General features: G+C 41.8%; 1 protein-coding gene across 10 annotated transcripts in view; it reads right to left on the bottom strand.

Moving 5' to 3' along the window:
• LOC127567011 (ETS-related transcription factor Elf-2-like) overlaps positions 1-22,638 on the bottom strand; it is a 105,230-nt gene that overhangs the window by 30,122 nt on the left and 52,470 nt on the right. For 8 of the 10 annotated variants that reach the window (XM_052009647.1, XM_052009663.1, XM_052009639.1 and 5 more), the window contains one exon: positions 2,937-3,050. In XM_052009647.1, the coding sequence (XP_051865607.1) occupies positions 2,937-3,050 (114 nt within the window). Of the gene's footprint in view, positions 1-2,936; positions 3,051-11,216; positions 11,315-22,638 lie in introns of those variants that run through there. The other 2 variants (XM_052009673.1, XM_052009683.1) reach the window with 1 other exon arrangement.

Raw genomic sequence — 22,638 nt, 5'->3', positions numbered from 1 at the left:
AACGAGCTGCCTGTGCTTGCCACTGTCCAAGGGAAGCAGTCCACACTGCCTCGTGCAGTTCAAGTGGGGCCAACCTGCATTTACAAGGCTGCATGATCCTTAATAGCCACAAGGCAGTGCCTTTTGCATCATAAAGTATCACAGTGGGGAAGGGAGGGGAGGGGCAGGACTCAAAACAAACCCCAATCATAAAGCAGCTTTATAAAGTGATAACATGCTAACCATGTCCAGTCTAAGCCAACTGCCAAAATACTGTTTTTGAATATTTGACATACAAAAACTATTAGCTATATTAAATAAAACTAAAAACTTAATCACAAGAACAGTTAAACAAATTGCCTTTAAAATATGTAGATTAACGACGAGTATAATCCTTCAAAGCTGTTCCCCTCCTCATAAATCAATGGAAACCCGGTCCTAGTGCCAGGATGAATAGGCTGTTCAGTTAGCAGTACAAGCGCTACCTGAAGTGCTAACACATTATGTTCCCATCTTGCACTCTGTAAAGAGTCCAAGTTAAAGTCTATTAAAGAAAAATATCACTAACCGCTGACCAACGAACAAGTAACTGTGACACTTTCCTGCAAACCAAGTCTAAAACTAGAGGGCAGAGGTTTAAGGTGAGAAGGGAAAGATTTAAAGGGAATCCAAGGGGGACAAGTTTTTCACACGGAGGATGGCTTGAGCTGCCAGACGAAGTGGCAGAGGCAGGTACAATTACAATGTTTAAAAGACATTTGGATAGGTTCATGGATGGGAAAGGTTTAGAGGGATAAGGGCCAAATGTAGGAAAATGGGATTAGCATTTGGTCGGCATGGACAAGTTGGGCTGAAGGACCTGTTTCCATAAGACCGTAAGATATAGGAGCAGAATCAGGCCATTCAGCCTATCAAGTCTGCTCTGCCATTCAATTTTTCTGAACCCCATTCTCTCACCTTCTCCCTGTAACCCTTACCCCCTTTACCAATCAGGAACCTATCAATTTCTGCCTTAAATATACCCAATGACTTGGCCTCCACCACCCTCTGTGGCAACAAATTCCACAGATTCACCACCTTCTGGCCGAAGAAATTTCTCCTCATGTCAGTTTTAAAGGGACGTCCCTTTATTCTGAGACTGTGCCCTCAGAGCCTAGACTCTCCTAATGGAAACACCCTCTCCACATCCACTCTATCCAAGCCTTTCAGTGTTCAATAGGTTTCAATGAGATCCCCCCCTCATCCTTCTAAACTCCATCAAGTACAGATCCAGAGCCGTCAAACACTCCTCAGACATTAAGCCTTTCATTCCTGGGCTAACCATGCTGGTTGGCTCTATGAATCTAAAAAACCTCAGCCACTAATTCCGTGGAATTAGTGGACAAACATTTTCAAACACCGTATCCAAATAAATTTCAAATGCTTGCCGAGAGTTTCAGTCCTACTGCCAAACTTCATGCTTCTTTTAAAAGATAGGTAGAGAAGTCCAACCAAAAACACTCAAACCTTGACTGTGAAAGGTATGAATTCTACTTTAGTTGTAATTAATTTGTGAATGTGGCCCGCAAATTAATAATTTGCAGAATGTGCAAGGACTTCCTAAATTTGACACATCAATATTTTTCTCTTTACCTTGATCACACAGCCCCTAATACAAGAATCTCTCTCTTCACTCTATTTTTGTGCCTCATTCAAATGCAAGTGTGCTTTTAAGCTTAAACAGCTCAATATGCCTAAGAAAATGACAGCAATGCACAGGTGACTCTGGATGTCAAATCATCTCAAGACCAAGCCTACTATGAAACATCCCCTTCTCAACTATGAAGTAACTGAGGGCAAGTGCCACCTTGTAACCCTGGAAGAGATTAGTGAATGGCAAATGTACTCTCCCTGGCTCAACTAATGTTAACTTTGGATTTAATAGGCCAGAAGAGACAAAGCCTTTTTTGTAAATATTAGAGCCTAATAAAAACTATAAACACCTTTAAAATATAGGGTCCATAGGAGATTTAAAGCAAGCAGAAAAATGTCATTGATTTTGATCAAAATTGCAGAGGGATGGCACAGAGGCACAGCTAGTAGGGCTCCTACCTCACAGAGCCAGACACCCAGGTTCAATCCTGATCTTGGGTGCTGTGTGGAGTTGGCACATTCTCCCTGTGACATGTGTGGTTCCCCTGGGTGCTCCGTTTTTCTCCCACATCCCAAAGACGTGCAGGTTGGTATGTTAATTGGCCGCTACTAATTGCCCCTATTGTGTGAGGGTAGACTCTGTGGGGGGGTGGACAGAGTTGATGAGAATGTGGGGAGAATAAAAAGAAATGTATTAGAGTAGGATTAGTGTAAATGGGTGGTTGATGGTCAGCATGGACTTGGTGGGCCAAGGGCCTGTTACTTTGCTGTCTCCCTATATGACTCAGTATTTCTGACCCCAACAGAAACTGAATCCATTGAAAGCTCGTATAGTCAACATTCCCTACAGAACCACAAAACCTCTCTATCGATAGTCCAAACTCACCAGTATTTACTGCAGATCTGAGCACGAGGCCTCTGGGAGAGGATGCGCGCGCACGTACACACACACACACACACACACACACACACACACACACACACACACACAGTTTCCAGACACGCAGAATTCCAGTTCTGCAATCCATGCCATGACCTTCTGGACCACATTCCGCAAATTAATTACAACCAAAGTAGAATTCAAGAGAGGCACTTTACGTTTTATCTAACGTTAGGGCAGAGTATTTCAGCAAAGCAAACATACCCGTTGAAAACAATTCATGGTCCATAGAATACCCATAAAAAGTGTTAACTTTTAAATAGGTCAGTTATAAATTACATTCAATAATAGTGAACCTTTGACAAACAGGGATGAGCTGTACAGAATAAGACTTAATTTTCACATCCAAGTCCAAAGATTTCAACTTTCAAAGAGGATTACCTACCGCTGTTCTTATCATCCCTCAGGCTGGTTGGAGAATCCATGTGGAGCAGGGCTTCAGCTGCCTCAATGGTCTTATCCGTGCAATGGACATGACTGCTATGGACAGATGCTTCCACTGTGAAAAGAGAGCAACAGAATTTGTAAGACAAAATACCAATGGTTGCAGACAGTGCACTATCTGAATGCAACAGGATCATAAATCAAAGACCGAACTTGCAGTACAATTTCGTTAATGGTCTAATTTCTCAATGTATACCATTTCTATCGAACTGTTAATACTACAATCCTCCAAAATTCCCTTCCGTTCCTACAACTTCTAACATGGTCTCAGTTCAACTGCAAATTCCTGCCTACTTGCAGTCTGTCCCTGTTTCGGTTTCTTCCTGGTGGACAACAGTACTGTCCACCACTGTCCAACTCCAACAGATCTGGGAGGAGACGGGACATCTTGGTAGGAAGCTTAGTAATCCACAACAACAACTTTAGTTTTTTTAAATATTTTTGATGGGGGTGAGTGGCTGTAAAATATTAACTGCAGAATATTAAATGGCACATTATACAGTTAAACATACAAATTCTAGGAATGTCTAATCTTCTGGTAACCAGACTAGAATCCTGTCTAAACAAGCATCTTCCTTGTTTCAGACCTTTAAGAGCACTCTGAAATTAGGTAGCACCTGACAAGCGTAAACTACAGAGAAAAAAAAATCTCAATGTCCACCAGGAATAAACCGAAACAGGGACAGACTGCAAGTAGGCAGGAATTTGCAGTTGAATTTAGACCACGTTAGAAGTTGTAGGAAGAAAGGGAATTTTGGAGCATTTTAGTATAAACTTCAATTGTCGTACTCATTTGTCAAGCTGCACAAATGGCTGACAGTATTAAAGGAAGGAAAAAAGACACACATACACTACATGGAGACATGAGTATTAAAAAACTGCTTCTTTTCGACACTGGATGGCAGAAGCAGAGAAGTGATGAACTTTGCAGCACTCTCTTTAAATCCAATGGAAAACTAAATTGAAAGAACACTAATGAGACTTAGTCTTAAACAAGCAAAAGAGAGAGAATACCAGCTCTTTCAAACCAAAGCTATTATGCTCAAATCTTAAGCAATTTCCCTGGTTGGAACAAAGCAATTACATATATGTAAGTGTAAAACTGTAACACAAATAACAAGCATACAAAATGTGATATTATGTTCTAAGAAAAATATCACAAAATGTTGCAAATGGCACCGTTTACACTCCATCCCATGCACTGTGAATTGGTCACCTGTTGACCAAACAACTGCAAAGGAAACCACAACACTTACACTTGGAACTTGAGAAAAATCACAGTTTTGCACTAGAAGCACACTGTCAATAAAATAATTCATACAGACATATGTTAAAAGAAAATGCGTAAGGAAAAAAATCATATTACTTTTATTTAATTATGTCAAACTCCTCAATGACAACCATAAACAAGGCAGGCCTTCAAGATCATTTTACTTACAACTGAATAAACAATCTTGATAGAAAACATACTAATTTGCACATTTAAACTCTTAAAAGGAGATGCACTTCTTGAGAAGTGGTAGTGTCACTGAGGGAGCACATTCTACTATAACTCTAACATACATAATTGAAAAGACATTTACTATAGGGAGTACAACATTCCTGCCAAGACCATTATCAAGGGCAAATAAACCAAATATGCATTTGCCCACCTACAGTCTGACTTTAATTTCCCCAGAGATGAATCAAGTTTGAAAAGGAATGTAGTTCCAACCCTTGTTTTGATGAAAAAAAACTATGCACTGCAGATTTAGATTTCAAGACAACAGAGACATCAGTGTATGCTTAAAAAGTTTAGTGATCTATTAAAATTTCCATTATGCCGGCATCAAATTTAGACAATAGCTTTAAAAGGTGACATGTTCTGTTTTGTTCTGTTTTCACACTATAACACTGACAGTACAGCCTATATCTAACTTTAAAAAATAATGAAAATGTCCCTCTTCACAAAGTACAAAAAAAATTAATCTCTTTAAAAGGTGACTTAAAACATGAAAAATAGAGACGAAATAATTATTTATTTTCCAACCAGAATCAGAAGCAGAATTACGTAGTGTTGTTAACTTTTAAATCAAATTGGGTAGAAACATATTAAATAAACAAATGGAAAAAAAGCTATTACATATATACATGTTTCAAAAGGTCACAAAGTGAAACAATTTAAAGGAAGACTACTCAGAAGTGCTGATAAATTGCACTTGCTGCATTTTGCTTCCACACAATGTAACACAAGAGCTTCAAACATATCAAAGTTATTCCTAAGTGAAACAAAAGCAACTGCACATCTTATTTACACACCTCTACCATAAGACAAAACAGCATCAACTGGTGAAGGGTTGGAGGAGTTGATGGGATCATGGAGTGGAAAAGTTGGAGGTGGTGGTGAAGGGACTATTAATTAATTCCCCAGCACGGATGTTGGAGGTCAATCATTCCAACCTCACGACATCACCGCCCACGAGTTCCTCAAGGCAGTGGTATAGGCCCAATCACCTTCAGCTACTTCATCAATAACCTTCCTTCCATCGGTAGGTCAGAAGTGGGGATATTCACACAATACTTAATTCCATTTGCAGTGCCTCAGTAAAAAATGTCCACACCTGGGACGAAGCAAGACCTGAACACATTCAAGCAGGAACCCGACAAGAGACAAGCAAAATACGTACCGCAAATGTGTCAGGCCATGACCATCACCAACAAAAAAAGAATCTAACCACCTTCCCTTGACATTCAGTGGCATTAGTATCATTCGATCCCTCACCAGCAACATCCTGGGGGAATACAGTTACTATTGACCAGAAATGCAACTAGACCTGTGACTACCAGAGGTGATCAGGGGCTAGGTTTCCGCTGCCAGGTAATTCACCTCCTGACACCCACTTGCAAAGGATATTTTGACAGCACTTCACAAAGCTGCAACCTCCAGCACAGAGGAGGGCGAGTGCAGGATGCACGAGGCCACCACCTCCTCCAGGTTTCCCTCCAAAATCACACACCATTCTGAATGACTGCCTTTCTCCCATCATCATTGTTCAAACCAGAGGACATCAGGCCAACGCCAGAGAACAGGACAGCAGTTTAAGGTCAGAGGAGGAAAGTTTAGGGGAGATGTCAGAGGTAGGTTTTGTTTTAAATGCACAGAGAGTGGTGGTGGTAGAGGCTGATGTAATGGGGACATTTAAAAGACTCTTAGATAGGCACATGGATGTAAGAAAAATGGAGGGAAGGGTTAGATTGATCGGGGAATAAGTTTATATAGGTCAGCACAACATCGTGGGCTGAAGGGCCCGTACTATGCTGTACTGTTCTATGTTCTAAACCCTGGAATGCTCCATGCAATAGCATTGAGGGAGCACCTTCACCAGTAAGGTGGCGACAGTTCTAAAATTCAGCTCACTAGCACCTCCTCACAGGCAAGAAGGGATGGGAGTAAACCAGGGATGGGCCTTGGCAGCAAATGTCCACATCCTGAAAAATGAATTAATTAAGTGAAAGCACTGACAAGGAGGTGCAACCGTGCCAAAATCAGGACAAAGTTCACGAGGTAGGAGAAGGCAGCCTCCGTGGCCAACTTAGTGAGAGGCTGACAGCTCATTTGAGGGAAATGACAAGGTTGTAGACCACTGAGTTCAGATGGTTCATGGGGGCCCCCTTGCCTTCTGCACCGTGGAGTACCGATGTTACACTTTGAAATCCAAGAGTGACAGCTACATTAAGAGTCATTCCAGTTGGTTCATCGCTAACATTAGTTATCTCAAAATCAATATCCAGCCAGCAGTGCCATTACCGCTGTGCTCAAGTCGGACAGCACTTTCCAGCATCCGTGCAAGTGCAATTCTGCCATTTCTTGATTTACCAACTCCCACTACACCATTCACTCTCTGAAGCACAAGTCCTCGATTTACAAAGCAATTGCAAAGTATGACAAACATCGTACCGCTCTCTGTGAGCAGGATTACACTGGATCAGAAGACCCTAAATGCACTTTCCTCAGCCTTCTTGATTTATGAAATTTTGCTTCAGAAGTTCTTTTCCTGGAATGCATCCCTTTCACGTATCAAGAAATCACTCAGCACAGAAAGCAGGAAGGTGATGCCAAAACAAAAACAGAGAATGCTGGAAATTCTCAGCAGGTGGCAGATGCTGCCCAATCTGTTGAGCCTTTCCAGCTTTTTCTGTTTTTATTTCAGATTTCCAGCATCTGCAGCACTTCAATTTTGGAAGCTGCTGCCCAAATTGCCCTTTTTATAGAAAAAAGAGCAACATGATTGCTGCATTGGTTGTCCTGCTGAGACACTGAATGCTCAAGTATAGGAAGAGCGTGAACTTTCTCTACTTGCCCACTGGGTAGTGACCAATATAGCCACCATATGTTGGGGCTTGCCCATTCAAGTGCAAGTGAAATGTTACTATGTGTAGTCTTCATTGCTGATAAACCACCTTTCCGGCACTTAAAATCAACTTTTATATCTATGCCACCTCATCCTTTCAGATTCTAATTATTGGATATGTATGTTTTAAGCATGAGTCAAATCCTTTGCCTCTCCAATCTTTGTTTTCCACTCTACTTCATCTCCTGCACATTTTTGAATTAAGATTCCACACAGAAAATTACTAGCCCACTTTGAGATTCAGACTCTGCATCCACTGTAGTGACGTTTCGACATGACTTGTAAAAGAGACACCCTGTTGCCTGCACTGTTCAGACAGGGACCCTGCTTGAGACTTATAACCAATAGCTTCTGTGCAAAGGCTAAGGAAGGCAACTGTGAATCCTATAAAGAACAAGTGGCATTTGTAAGCACTGACCACCAAATCCAGGCCAGCCAAAATTTTACCAAAAACTGGATGCCAAGCAACCACAGGTCACCTGGATTTTTAAGCACATGTACAAGACTTCCCAGTGCATCAGATGAATACTCTCCGAAAGCTGACAACAGCGCAAAACCAGTGAAGCACACCTGAACCCCAAGCTCCCACCAGTACAACTGGACCAGTGTGGTTAGATCAGAACTGTGATGTTGCTCTGTATATGATGCTTTTGGATGACATGCAGGCATAACATCATATAGTGTTGACAAGAGCTGTAAGCAAATTACACTGCTAAAGAAGCGGTTGACAGCATCCGAGTGATTTGCACATCTTTCAAAGCATGCAAAAAGAAAAATCACCCTTTCTCACAACAGCCAAACAAGTAAAAAAACATCAGATCAATTTGAAGTCCTTTAGCTGTTCTCTATCAGAGAACTAATCCCGTCCGTCAACGCCCAGGGAAGGGTTGGGGAAGAAGTCAACTAAAAATTCAATCATACTGCACCACCACACAAAAAAGTAGGCATGCAAACCTTGAGTAAAACACAAGTTCTAGTGTAATGTCTCCAAGCGTGGAATAATCTGTAGATATGCATCGTCTGAATATTACATATGAAGAATGACTTGAGTGAGGCAGAGAATAACAGCACCTGGACCCCAACAATGGTCATAAAAATGACACAAATAATTCAGGTCATCTCTGAACGACTTACCAGGCACTTCAATTAAAATATGATGCATTGTTCAACTGGCTATATCCAAATCTGCAAATTATGGCTTTAATAATCTAGGATTCTGATAACCAATTGCAGAGGTGATTTTCTATACTGCATTTAACCCCACCTGATAAACATGTATTAAATGCTGTCTGGAAAAATGGGAGGCTGATACATTTAACTGTGAAGAGGCCAAAATCAGTTTGAAGGGCAGCTATAAATACACAGTCATGTAGTTTGAGATAAATTTGGGTTCCCGCGTGGCCCTGGAGTTTTAGGTTTCACACAGTCTGACATTAGGTCAGTAGTCTGTTGCTCTCTCACATACATATACACGGCCTCAAGCTCATATATCAGTGCCACCTGTTAGAGATCAACGCAACTTTCACCAAGGTAGCCCGCTCTCGGTTGTTTCCATTTATGGAAATGTGTTGGATGCCTGATCTTGGTAAGGAATCAGCCGTGCGAGTAATTATATTTGGAGTCTGAACTCAGCTCAAGTTGCCCATCGCCGCCGCTGCCAAAGGCAGAGCAGCAGGCACCCAGGAAATCCTTCACCTCGGGAGGAAACGGGAGGCTGGCTGCCTGGCAGGTTGGCCCTGCCCCACGAAGAAAACGTGTTTGTCGACACTATTCCATTTGCAAATTCACAATCAATCCCCAGGTCACACAAAACCAGGCTGGACACTTCCACTAACTTTTCTTATTAAAATGAAGCATCACGATTGCTTGGATAACCGGTCAATAAAATTTGAATCGTGCGTTGCAAGTGCAGGGAGGAGACCAAATGGGAGTTTAGATTCCTCGTCCCGAGTATGTCTGAAATTGAATGCGCATTTTGGTTCGATTTCCAAACCCAAGCAGCAGGCGAATTATACGTGCAGTTGCCTCAAAACAAGGCCATGTGGCAAACGTCCAGTGCTTTCAGACAAGACACTCAGCACAACCCCGAAAGGCGGGAGTATTACCTCCAGTGCAACCATACGGTTCCTTAACAAAAACGGAGGTTCTCCCGTTTCCGACAAACAGGCAAATCTTGGGGTTTCCGAGGTGATTTTGCAAGATCCCTTCCACAAATGCTGGAATATGGTGCCAACTTGAAAATTATTTGCTTCCTCTTTTTTTTCCCTCATTAGAACGGTTACTAAGTGTGTGTTTTTATGCTTTCGAGAAATGGTTTTCATCACCACTTAACTCAAGTAAATTGAAACAATTGCCTACCGAGGGCCTCTCGTAACCAGCACACGTTTCAGAATGCACAGGTTTCTTCCTAAATGTGTGTGTTCTGGCAGTTTTTATAAGGAAGCAGGAGGGGCGGAGCCTGAAACGATTTTTAAATAACATATTGCACATATTTCGATTGTCTTTATAATAAACACTGTCCGCATAGATATGTAGTTTATCTGTACTGACCTGAATTGCTTTTGAATTGAAGTGTTTTACAGTAAATAAGATGTGATTGCATTGTTAAACTCTGATTAGGTCATAACTGCGCCAAATAAGTGTGCGTGGAGCAAACGTTCGCAATACCCTCTCCTGACCTAAGTTTAGAGCACCGACCCCCCAATAAGCTAAGGGATTTATCCAGGTATCAGGGTTCACCATTCTGTTGGCCTAAAAAGTAACTGCACGGGAAAGATCCCACTGGATAACGGGAGTCGTGCATTTTTGCAGCCGCCCCTTCCCCGAGCAACCTTCAGTGATAAAATCCCGCGCTTCCTCGGCGAGTTTAAGAGCGAAGAGGGACAGAGCGGTGTGTGTGGGGCAGCCGCTCACTTCCGTGTTTACAGACCCTCCCCCTCGCCGCGCTCCTTGTTCCCCCCCCCCACCTCCCCCCAAGGGGGGCTGCAACCTAACTTGATGGCAGTCAGGTTCCATTCGAACCCGCCGGCGCAAAGCGTTCCACTTCCGAACGTTCGCTCGCCCACTCCCCATTGTCCTTCCCTCCCGGGCCGCGTTCCAATTGGGCGCGCGACTCCGGGCCCAAACGTTACTTCTCCCAATCCCCTCCCACCCAGCCCAGGCAACGCTGCACGTCAATCACCCGCCACCGAGCGGCGGCGCTTCCGCCATCAAGATTGGTTGTGGCGGCGCAGCTACAAGATGAATGATTTCAATATAAGAATACACCAAGCCCGCCCCCCCTCCCCAAAAACATCCTGCAAACCTCGTCTAAAAGTGCGAGCTCTTCCTCACTGGTAAAGTTACGTAAATGCATGATTCGGGAGCATCAACTATTGATTTAAAGACTCAAGTATTAGTAAAGCAAGACAGCGTGGCAAGACGTCGGAAAGACAACAATCCACCACACTTCCTGGTTCCGTAGCTATTAATATAAACTAACGGCAAACGCGCACACAGTCAAATAGCGCTCTGGTATTAGACGCATTCCTGCAAATGAAATTCCACTAGATCACCAAATCCTCCAAGTATTATTTTTTATACATTGCGTCATAGCAAAATGAAAAATCATGTTTTGTTATCCCCCTCTCTTCAAAAATCATCAGGAAGAGCTCATCTCGCCATGCAGGTTGTTAACAAGGTGATCACTTCCTGATCAACCCCCCCCCCCCCCTCCCTTCCTTATAGTAACGGGACTTAAGCAGAGCGCAGACAGTCAGATACCGCTGACATTCGCCGCGCAGCTCCCGCCGGCATGCGTGGGCCGCAAAGTTCTTGCGGGTGAGTTTTACCGGCTTGGATGAGTAGATCCAGCTGATTTTTCCGACCCTCGTGAAGTGAAGTCGCCATCTTCTCTGCAAACAGCAGCAGCAGCAGCAGCTTCCCAGAGAGTCAGAGAGTGCTGCTGATGGTATCACTGCGCAGCGACAGGAAATCTTTACACACGCACATAGCCGTATCCGTCCGCACAGCCACACACTAAACCGCAACTCAGAACAAATCTGAGCAGAGACCCGAGCCAGCAGCAGGAAGTAAAATAACCAAACACCCCGCGGGAAAAAAAACTCAGTGCAAATTGACCCTTTCCGCGTTGTTTTTTTTATTTTGCAATCTCGGTAATGATTGATTTCTCCAAGTATGCTCGCAGGCTAAAAAAAAAGGGAATCGTACAGGCAAGGGTTGCTTCTGCCCACATTTAAGGGTGAGAAAGAGATCCAGAGCCACAGACCCCATCCCGCTATTGTTTCAGCTGCAAAACGCGCGCTCCGCTTTATAGCCGGTGTTAAGTGCGAGGGCAGGTCCACAGGGGGAGGATGTGGTCTCCTCGCCTTTCCCCCCTAAACCGAATCACTTTACCAATATTTTCTTCCACACACACACACACAATGTATTGCAATAACCCACATGGTTTTGTTGTTGGGTCAATTTCAAAGTCTCAGCTCAAGGAGTGAGAACAGCTGGACAAAGTCCTGTTTAAAAAAAAACAGGACCCCATTCGGATTTCCGACCTAGTGGCAGTTACACCGCACAATACAGTGATTCTAAGTCTAACTCGAGTAATAAGATACATCGGGAGACATTTCAGGTTATTCAGTAAATGAAACTGCTAGCAACCCCCAATCAATAAGTTTGTAAAAGTTTTACAAATCTGATCAAAACAACCTAAGCTTGGTAGTTGCAAGTTGATTAATTTTATGTAAAATATGTTGCAGCTCCAGGTTCCAAGTCTAGTTGTACATTTCAGGTATCTTCACGAACCAGGCTTGCAACAGCTAATTAATCTGGAGCACCGAAAGTCGAAAAATTCGTGGTGATACCTGTTGCCCTAAAACGTAGTTATTCTGCTCCTATCGCACAAGAACACAAGAAATGTGTTAGAGTTAACTTGTATCTAGGCCCACTACGCCCACCTTCTGCGAGTCTATTAATAAAGGCATTATGCTGTTACAAAATAATTGCAGAATCCATTTCCAGGCCAATATTCCTACTCTTCATTCACTAAACGCACTTGACCTCAAACCGAAATAACCACTTCCTTTAAATAATTTGAAATGTAGAGTACTAAGAGAAAATACTAAAATTGTGGGGTATGGAAGTTCATAACATTTAGTAAATATGATGCAACTATTACAAGCAGATGAAGGTAAAAAGAACACGGATTTTTTTTCTAAAAAGTTGAACTGCAGTATATCTTCGAGTACTTTATGGCTATAAAGGCCAGTGGACGCGAATGGCGCTGCATATGTATTTTTTAAAACTACCTTTTATTTAAAACATGCCATTGGACTAGAACTTCAGAAACACTGCAGCCGACCACAGATAAACAAACAATTACTTCGTACAAGGTATAGATGTAGGAATGCTGATCCTTTCTCCTGTATTCTATTCTCCTGCAGAGGTAAAAACTTTCAGAATGCTGTTTCACCAAGATTGTACAAGCTCCGCAAACTGTATTTATTGTTGATAACATTTAACAAACAAAATCAGGGATTGAAGCTGCAGTCTGACTTATAACTGAGTTAGCATCACTTTCAAGAATCCACCACAATAAATGGGGATGCAACTGTTGAACCACAAGCCATATCAGAGGGGATTCACTGGCAACAGGTTAACAGACTTCCCAGGCATGCATTTGTTGTAAAAATGTGACTTTAGTCAAAATTATAATTTTCCAATTTTATTCTTACTCTTTCATTTATGTCAGGATGATTCAAATGCACACATGTTCACTAACCTCTAGTTTCCCTTGAGCTGCAGCTTATCAGTATGGTCAAAATAAACTCAAAGCAAATAAAGAGCTCCAAGTACATGGCGTTCAAAGTTACAAATAATTCTTAAAGCAATTGCTTTAAAATCTCCTGCACTCTCCTTTCTTCCATGCAAATGTGAATATTAAAATGGCTGTTCATCTTTCATCATGACTCATTTGAGCAATTGAAATGTTCCACACTTTATAACTTCTGGCCATTTTGAATTAAATCCAAGATTTCAGATCTGCAACCGAATCTGAAACTCACCCTGACTGATTTCATAAATTCAGATCCCTAAAATAACCAATAACTATATTCTAGTTTATGTTCCTGTCCTTTATGGGGACAGCATTTCATCTCACAGTGATCAGCATCATAGAACATTCACTTATAGTTTACAAAGTACAAGTAACTCGAAAATGAATGGAAAATTGCTTATTGAGATGTTACGTGACTGCAGTTGTGGGTTCTAGGCACAAGATGGTGCTACAGAGCAGTTTTTAAACATTTTGAAGGTCGAGCATTTGCCCCATGCATATTCCGTTTTTACAGGAAGTAACAAAGCAAGAACTTAGTTGTTCTCTTTTCCATGAACCACGTAATTTTTGTCCTTTTTCCAAACGATTTCCCAACTATTACACAATCACCTATATTGGGCAAAAGGCATTAACCATTTGTTATTGCTATCGAGTGTCAATTGGAAAGGTGCATTCCACATGCAGACAATTCAGTATTTATCATAGCTTGAAACTTTAACTAATCTTAGCCAATCAGGATCAAAATACAAAAGAAAAGTTAAGACCAAAAGTTATCGCTAATTTAAACTGAGGCCCCACATATTGTATTAGACCTTGCTTTGTATTTTAAATGGGCTGCCTGCCTGACAATGCAGCTGCTCCAACAACTGGAATGCAGCAGAAAGTTACTCCTCACCAGTATCGAAACATTAGCCTCCAGTTGCAGCCAGGCAGGAGGCACCGATATACAGCCCAGCATATTTCTATGTTTGCCACAGGAGGCTGCCTATACAAAATAAACGGTTGCATCACATCAATCATTAAAAACTCTTACAATGCTTTTATATCAAAGCAATCAAAACTTATGGTGCTAACATTTCGAAGTTGATTTCTGGTCCTTTTCGAACAAATTTAATCTGGCTGTGTGGTGAAGCAAAAACTTACTGCAACTAATGCAAATTAAGTCACAGATAGAACCTTGCAGCATGGAAATGGGCCCTTCAGCCCATCTAGTCTGTGCCAACCATCAAGCATCCATTTACACTAATCCTGCACTAAACCCATTTAATTTTCCTCAGAACCACCAACTCCCCTCAGATTCTACCACTCACCTACAATCTAGGAACAATTTACATTGGCCACTTCAGCTACTAACCTACGTCTTGGGGGCTTGGGAAGAAATAGGAACACCCAGAGGAAAGCTATGTGATCACGGGAAAAGCTTGCAAACACCAAACAGACAGCACCCGAGGTCAGGACTGAACTTGGGTTGCTGGAGCTGTGAGGCAGCAGCTCTACTCGCTGTACCACTGTGCTGTCCTTGTATCCATTGCATTTACTCATTTTGGTTTTAGGAGAGCAAAAGGCTAGCAAAACTAATCCAAATGTTTAAATCCTTACCCTGTCACTTTTATGAAATGAATTTGAATTACTAGTAAGCTTTTTACAACTTAGAAGATGCTTTAAACATACACAATTAACAATACCTCTATTTAAGTTGCCTTTTAAATTGCTCATGTAGATTTGAGTAGTTTCCCTCCCACCCCAAAGGCCTAGGCATCAGGTTTAAATTATTGGTTTGGTAGTGCAGCAGTTAGCATAACGCTTTACAGGGCCAGTGACCCGGGTTCAATTCCCACCAATGTCTGTAAGGAGTTTGTACGTTCTCCCTGTGTCCGCGTGAGTTTCCTCCGGGTGCTCTGGTTTCCTCCCACATTCCAAAGACATACAGGTTAGGAAGTTGTGGGCATGCTATGTTGGCGCCGGAAGCATGGCGACACTTGCAGGCTGCCCCCAGAACACTATGCAAGAAGATACATTTCACTGTGTGTTTCGATGTACATGTGACTAATAAAGAAAGCTCATCAGTTTGGACGATTAAGTGCAAGTTGCATCATAGAAGATCCTGCAGTGTAAACCTGTGTAGCAATCACAATTTCACTACCATACATCAGCAGGATTTTCCACAATGCTCTGTGTCATGGAATGTACATGGACTGATTCCCTTCTTCCACAATTCCAGTGCAGTTCCCAAGATCCTCCTCAGCTGTGGTTTCAGCTGAATCAAACAGCTTGATCTGAGAAAAAGCCAGGTGGCAAATAGGTTGTTTGCATTTATAACCCAAACGCAGAAATTCTCTTGCCTCCTTCACAATGGATCATAAACCCTTGCTTTACCACCACTCTACCTGACCAGTCAGCTCTGCTGTGAACAACCCAGGGGTTGTTTTCCCCAGAAGGCAACTCCTCATGAGGTTTGAGGAGGATTATTGTCTCCCTTGGCTGGGGCTGTTTAGAATCAGGGAATAGTCTGGAAATGAGAGGTTGGCCACATAAGACAGATGCAGAGACATTTCTTCACCCAGAAAGTCTCTGGGATTCCAAAAGGCTGTGAAGGCTCAATTACATTCAAGGCTTATCCTTAGATTTTTGGATATTAGGGAAATCTATGGATATGGGGTTGCTGGGTTAAAAAGAAGCCATGACCTTACTAATGATGAAGCAGGTGCAAGGATCCTAACCTGAAGGGAACTTGAAGCAACAAAAAAAAACTTTTCATTACATCAGTGAATACATCAGCTTTCCCACTGGTTATTTTAGCTCCTTCCCAGTATTTTTCCAAGGACATTCCTTTTCTTTTATATCTGCCTGCATTCAGTCATTCAAACACAAGTACCCAACTTGCATGCACTTGCTGAGGGTCTGGGACTCGTTGACAGATGTGGGCAGCAGGGGAACAGGAGGGGAAGAGAGAATTTGTCTGTTTACTCTCCATTGGAGTTGCCTCTCTGATTGGATCTGGTGCAGGATACAAAATCCAATTGAGTTCAATGAGAATGTTAAGTCTGCAAACTAGAAAAGTTTTTTTTCTGCCTTCATTTAAGTTTTTCAATTACGCTTTATTTTTAATTATTAACTTCAATTTTAAAAGCTTGTAAGTTTCTAGATCAGAAACATTTAAAAGCCATTAAAATTACTTATCAGGTGCCATAACTGGCAAAGCCCCACCCCAAGCATTGCAGTTATTTTTGGTTCATGCCTCCGCTCAACACCTCCCAACACCCAGTTACCATTCGGATTTCATTGCTGGACTCAAAGGGCATGAGTCTTGGGAAAATAGGGCCCTCACACCTGACCCAGAAAAACATGGACATGCAGCAACCATGGTCACTGATTGGGGCCAGCAGTATTTATTCAACATGATCTGGCCTAATATTCAAACCATGTTAAAAACCAAAACTGAATAAACTACATTTGGTACATTTTCATGAATGCAGAATGTACAACTTAGCCTTCACACTTCATCTTAAAGAGTAAAATATTTATTTTACAGAAGTCCAGATTAATGTGCAATAAATGTTTCCTTTTGCTCAAAACAACATTTGGCTTAATATTTATCATAGGATAAAAGTAAACAATATTAATACAATACATACACATTGGCACAAGGAACATGCATATGTATGTATATACACACACTCAACTTATGCACATCATACACCAGATCAGCTTTCATGAAGGTCACGTAAGTGCTACTAATTTTTGCTATTTATACACCATACATCAATTTTCATGCCTTTGCTTTCAAGTTCAAAACTGGAGCACACTAACTTTAAAGCCAGGAACTGATGACAGTTCCAAGTAAACAAACTGCTCAGAAGCAGTTCACTTCGTTCTTCAGGAGTAATCGGAAAATCATATTTAATTATAAATTGGTTCATATAATTACTTAACACAGCAATTCACCACCTGATTTATGCACCTTTACTTAGTTTGCCCTGGTTTCCTTGAAAATATTACCACTAAATGGTTAGGTCAAATTTTATGGGTTTGTGGTCAAATCTTATCTGAAAGTACTTCCATGACCATAAAACTGAAATGCAAACCACTGGGAGGGTTAAAGTTAGCAATGTACTGCACACAGGATTAACAAAGACTTCCTTTGTCATCAATTAAGGAAACATGTTTTCCGTTGCGGTATTATGACGCTGCATTAGTTGCTCTAATGTCCAGATACAGCAGCTCTAGAAATAGCAGCTACAAAAACAGACTACCTTAGAATGATATCCTGGGGCAGAAATCAATTACAGGTCAAACTCAGCTGAGAAACAGAACACATTAATAAAGTTAAACAAACAGTGTTATCAGGGGGAAAAAAATCAAAATAATCTAATGCTATGTGGAATAGAACATTTACACTGTACCTCTGAGGAAATTTATCAATTTGCAGTACACCTTTCATTACATGGCAAGAGAAATCAGCCAGTGGTAGAAAGCTTTAAACCATCTAATGATTTTATTGACTGAAGAAAAGCCAAGAGTCACATTTGTAGATTGACAAAGGATAAACAGGAGTGTTCTGCCTTATTGAACTGACATAGCCTCAAATCACTTGACCTTAAACCATGCCCACTGCTGCAAAGCAACTATCTTCTATGCCTCTAAGCAAAGGCAAAGTTTGTACAGTCTGAGATTTAAGTATTTCCCTGAGTCAAATAGTTTAATGTAATTTTCTAGATTTACCTTTTTAAATATAGTTATATAAACTATATGGGAAAAGTCATCCCTCAAATACTTTCTTTCAAGGTTAAGTCAGTCAAACTTTTCTCAAAACCCTGATCATTAAATGAGCTTCACAGCATTGTCTCAACACCCTGAACACTTCCCTTGTGTTTTGATGGACCAAGGTACAGTATGAGGTGAAGCAAGCTTCAAAGATATATGCACACCTGCCTCTTGTTGGTACTTCTGCATTCAAATGATATAATTGTCCTTGATTGTTTCGCAGTTACCCATCACTTACCAGACTCGCCCTCCAAAAATACAACTTCCATTTCTGGTGGCTTGTTCCATATACTCAGTCACGGAATCATATAGCATGGAAACAGGCCATTCACCCCAATTCATCTACACCAACAGTGGGCACCCATCCATATTAATCCCGTCTCCCAGCACTTGGTCCATAGCCTTCTAGGACCAGACCATTCAAGTGGTTCTCCAGACATTTCTTAACTGCCATCAATGAATCAGCTTCAACCACTCTCTCAGGCAGTATATTCCAGGTACTTACCACTCTCTGGGTGAAGAGGTGCCCCTCATATTCCCCCACCCCCCCCAAGTCTCTTACCCTTTACCCATATCCTCTAGTTTTATCTACCTCTGATACGAGGAAAGGTTTCTGGCAGTGTATCTCATCTATATCCCTCATAATTTTATGTACCTCAATCATGTCCCCTCTTAACCTCCTCCACTTCAGGGAGAACAGACCCAGCTTCTCAAGCCTCTCATCATAACTGAACTGCTCCATCCCAGACTACATCCTGCAGAATCTCTTCTGCTTGTTCTGCAGCACTGTCACATCCTTCCAATAGCATGGTGGCCAGAACTCCATGCAGTACTCCAGCAGAGGTCTAAGGTTTTATAAAGTTGGAGCATAACTTCCCGAATTTTGCATTCAATGTCCTGACTAATGAAGGTCGGTATCCCATATGCCTTCATAACCATGTTATCTACTTGCACTGCCACCTTCAAGGATCTATGGACTTGTACTCAAAGGTCCCTCTGTTCCTCAATACTTACCAAAACCCAACCATTCATGGTGTATGTCCTAGCCTCATGAGTGCTCCCAAAATACATCACCTCACATTTGTCTGGATTAAACCCCATCTGCCACTTTTCATCACACTTCACCAAAACGTTGATCTCGCTGCAGCCCAAGATGCACTTCCACACCATCAACAATTCCACCAATCTTCATGTCATCCACTAACTTACTGATTGTGCCTCCCATATCCAAATCATTCACACATAATACAAACAAAGGGTCCCTGCTCCGATCCTTGTGGGACACCACTAGTGACAGACATTCAATCACAAAAACAACCCTCGTTCATCACCCTCTGTCTCCTACTGCCAATCCAATTTTGGATCCAGTTTACCAACTTGCCCCAGATCGCAAGGGCCCAAACCTTATGAACCAGTCTCCCATGTGGGACCTTGTCAAAGGTCTTAAAGTCCATCTACTGCCCTGCCCAATACACTTCATTCTCTCTACAAAAATTTCAATCAAATTGGTCAGACAGGATCTGACAAAGACTAAGCCATGTTGACTGTCTCTGATTAGTCCCCATCTTTCTAAGTGATCATTAGTCCTCTCCCTCAGAATTTTTTCCAATATCTTCCCTACCACTGATGTCAGGCTCACAGGTCTATAGTTACCAGACATTTCCCTGCTGCCTTACTTTAAATGGGGAACCACATATACCATCCTCCAGTCATCTGGTACCTGACTTGTGTCCAGTGAAGATTTAAAAATCTCAAGCAGAGCCCCAGCAACATCTTCCCTGGCCTCTGTAACAGCCTCAGATAAATCCCATCCAATCTTGGGGATCTATCCACCTTTAAGACCACTAAGAAATCAAGTAGTTCCTCTTTATTGACAGAGACCTGCTCTAGACTTTCACCAACCCTTTCACTGGGTTCTCCAACTACAGAGTCCATTTTCTCTCTGAATACCAATAAAAAGTATTCATTTAGTATCTCACCTATACCTTCTCGCTCCATGCACAGATTGCCCATGTTGTCCCTAATGGGCCCGTTTATCCCCCCGGTTATTCTTTTACCCTAAATATACTTACAGAATGCCTTCAGATTTACCCTAATCCTGCCAGCCAGTGATTTTTCGTGACCCCTCTTAGCCTTCCTAATTTCCTTTTTAAGCACCTCCCAACACTTTTTATACCCTTAACGGGCCTCCCCCATCATTGGTTCCCAATACATGTCATATGCTTCCTTTTAATCCCCCTTATTAACTAACCTCAATATTAAGGGTACCCTATACTTGTTACCCCTGGCTCTTAACCTTACAGGATCTTGGAGGTAAATATTGTCACCTTTTGTGGATTTCCTTACACAAGGGATTGAGAAGTGCATTATATTGACCAAGTCTGACTTAAAACCAGTTGGGATTTCCAAGTAAATGCAAAAAAGCAGTTGCTGGAAATCCAAAATGAAGACAGAAAATGCTGGCAACATTCAGCAGGTCAAACAGCATTTCTCTCTCCACAGATAGCTGCCAGGCCAAGTGAGTGCTTCCAGCACTTTGCTTTTATTTGGGGTTTCCCAATTTGCATTTGCTCATTGAAAATATCCGTTAAATAGATTGTGTCCTCTCATTCAGTAAGTTGTCTTTTTTTATGCTCAGATAATCATCTGTAGCATGCACACTGTCAGCTTGTTCTTTTTAAATATAAAACACATTATGGCATCTAAACAAATAGTTAATTATGTGGCACTCCATCTCACAGCTTCCTAAATGTTCAAACACAAGTCCAAATGCTTAATATAGTTGTTACTGTTTTGATACTCCTACGCTACAGTTTCCCAATTGCCATATCAACCGCCCATTTCAAAATCTTATTTTCAAAATTCTTTCATATATTTAATTGCAGATCTGCCACCTTTTGGATTCATTTGTTTCTTCATCTTTAATTTATGAATGCTTTCGAGTTTGCATCAAATGCTATTTGTTGATTACATTCCACCTTGTGTTACATTTGATATCCAATCTAAATGATTCATAATAGCTGCTCTATGTTCAATGCAAGATCATTATTTTTTGCTTGGTTTGGGGAGCTACACTATATTTTTGGATTCTGAACATCAACCCCATAGCTATAAAAATACTATAACCAATTAACAATAACGAATTTACTATCTTGAATAATTAAATAAACTTTTCTTACTCAAGCAACTGGGAAATTATACTTTACAGCCACTGTCTTTCAAGTGAGAGACTTCTTATTCCTAAGACTTTAATTCAAAAGTCTGTGATTTCTATCCTTGCTATTCAGCCTCTAAGGTAGACCACCAGCATTGGATGCCCAGCTCTCAGTATTGCTTCTTAGTTTTCCTCACTACTTCTTACCTCAGCTCCAGAGAGCGAGTTAACATCCTGCTCGAAAAACACGATGATGCTGGAGGAACTCAGCAGACCAACATCCTGCTTTCCTGAGCTGCCAACTCAGTGACTGTATTTCTCTCCTGCTGAACTTTGTCCGTGCTATTGCCTTCTACTTGCTGCTATTTCACCTTCAACGATCTCTTTCTTCTCTGTGCATTGTTGGCCAATAACCAAGATTGACTAGTTATCCATAATTACCAATTTGTAGCCCTTTGTGGTTTTTTTTGTAAGTAAACCACAAAGGGCTACAAATTTATCCAAATCAGACATCTTAAGTTTCCTCAACATTTGTTTCCAAATCCTGACAGTACCTCAGGTTGTTAATAGAATTAGCATTGATACTAAATAGAGCTGTTAATTAATCATTATTAATTTGCATTCATTTTAATAGTTTTTCAATGTATTAATCACACACTACAGTAAACAGTTGACGCTTCAGGACAAGACCCTTCATCAGGGCTAGAAGAGGGCAGAACACAATAAAAAGGTTGGGGGATAGGGAGGAGCACAAGCTAGCAGATGACAGGTGAGTCCAGGTGAGAGGGGGAAGGTAGGTGGGTGGGAGAGGGGGGACAAAAGGGAGTGACGCAAGAAGCTGAGAGGTGATAGGTGGTAGAGGCAAGGGGCTGAAGGAGGAATCTAGTCGGAGAGGACAGTAGATCATGGACTAAAGAGGAGGTGGTGGGAAATAGTTGGGCAGGTCATAAGGGTGGGGGAGGGGAAAGAAGGGGTAAGGGGGCCACAGGAATGAGGGAAAACAAAGTGGGGGGGAGGGAGAAAGGAGTGAAAAAAAAGCTGGGGGAGGTGAAGAGGGAAGCGGTTACCGGAAGTTAGAGAAATTGATGTTGAGGCCATCAGGTTGGATTCTACCAAGGCGGAATATGAGATGTTATTCATCCAACCTGCATTTATAAAACCCAGCAGCTTAGGACAGGCAACTTTGTGGTTGAACGAAGCCATCTGCTTGCTCATGTGCACTGAACTCTGACCTCCCATGGGGATGTGCGAGGCTCTGAGGAACAGGTAGTTGGAGCTCTCTCAATTCTCTGCCTCATACAGAACCTACGGCAGGACTCCATGAAGCCGGAGAATAGCAGTTGACCAATTCACTGCACAACCACGCAACTGTGCTCCTTTTCCTGATTCAGAGATTGCTGATAGAACCTCCCTTGGTTGCAACAGGCATCCAATTTTCCTCGCTGCCTTTGCTAATCCCATTCACTACTCACACAACAGCACTTCATCCGTCCCTTATACCTGAAGG

Source organism: Pristis pectinata, chromosome 2, assembly GCF_009764475.1.
Source record: "Pristis pectinata isolate sPriPec2 chromosome 2, sPriPec2.1.pri, whole genome shotgun sequence".
Taxonomy (NCBI): domain Eukaryota; kingdom Metazoa; phylum Chordata; class Chondrichthyes; order Rhinopristiformes; family Pristidae; genus Pristis; species Pristis pectinata.
Note: the sequence above shows the minus strand (reverse complement) of the source record. Positions and strands in the feature narration are given on the sequence as shown.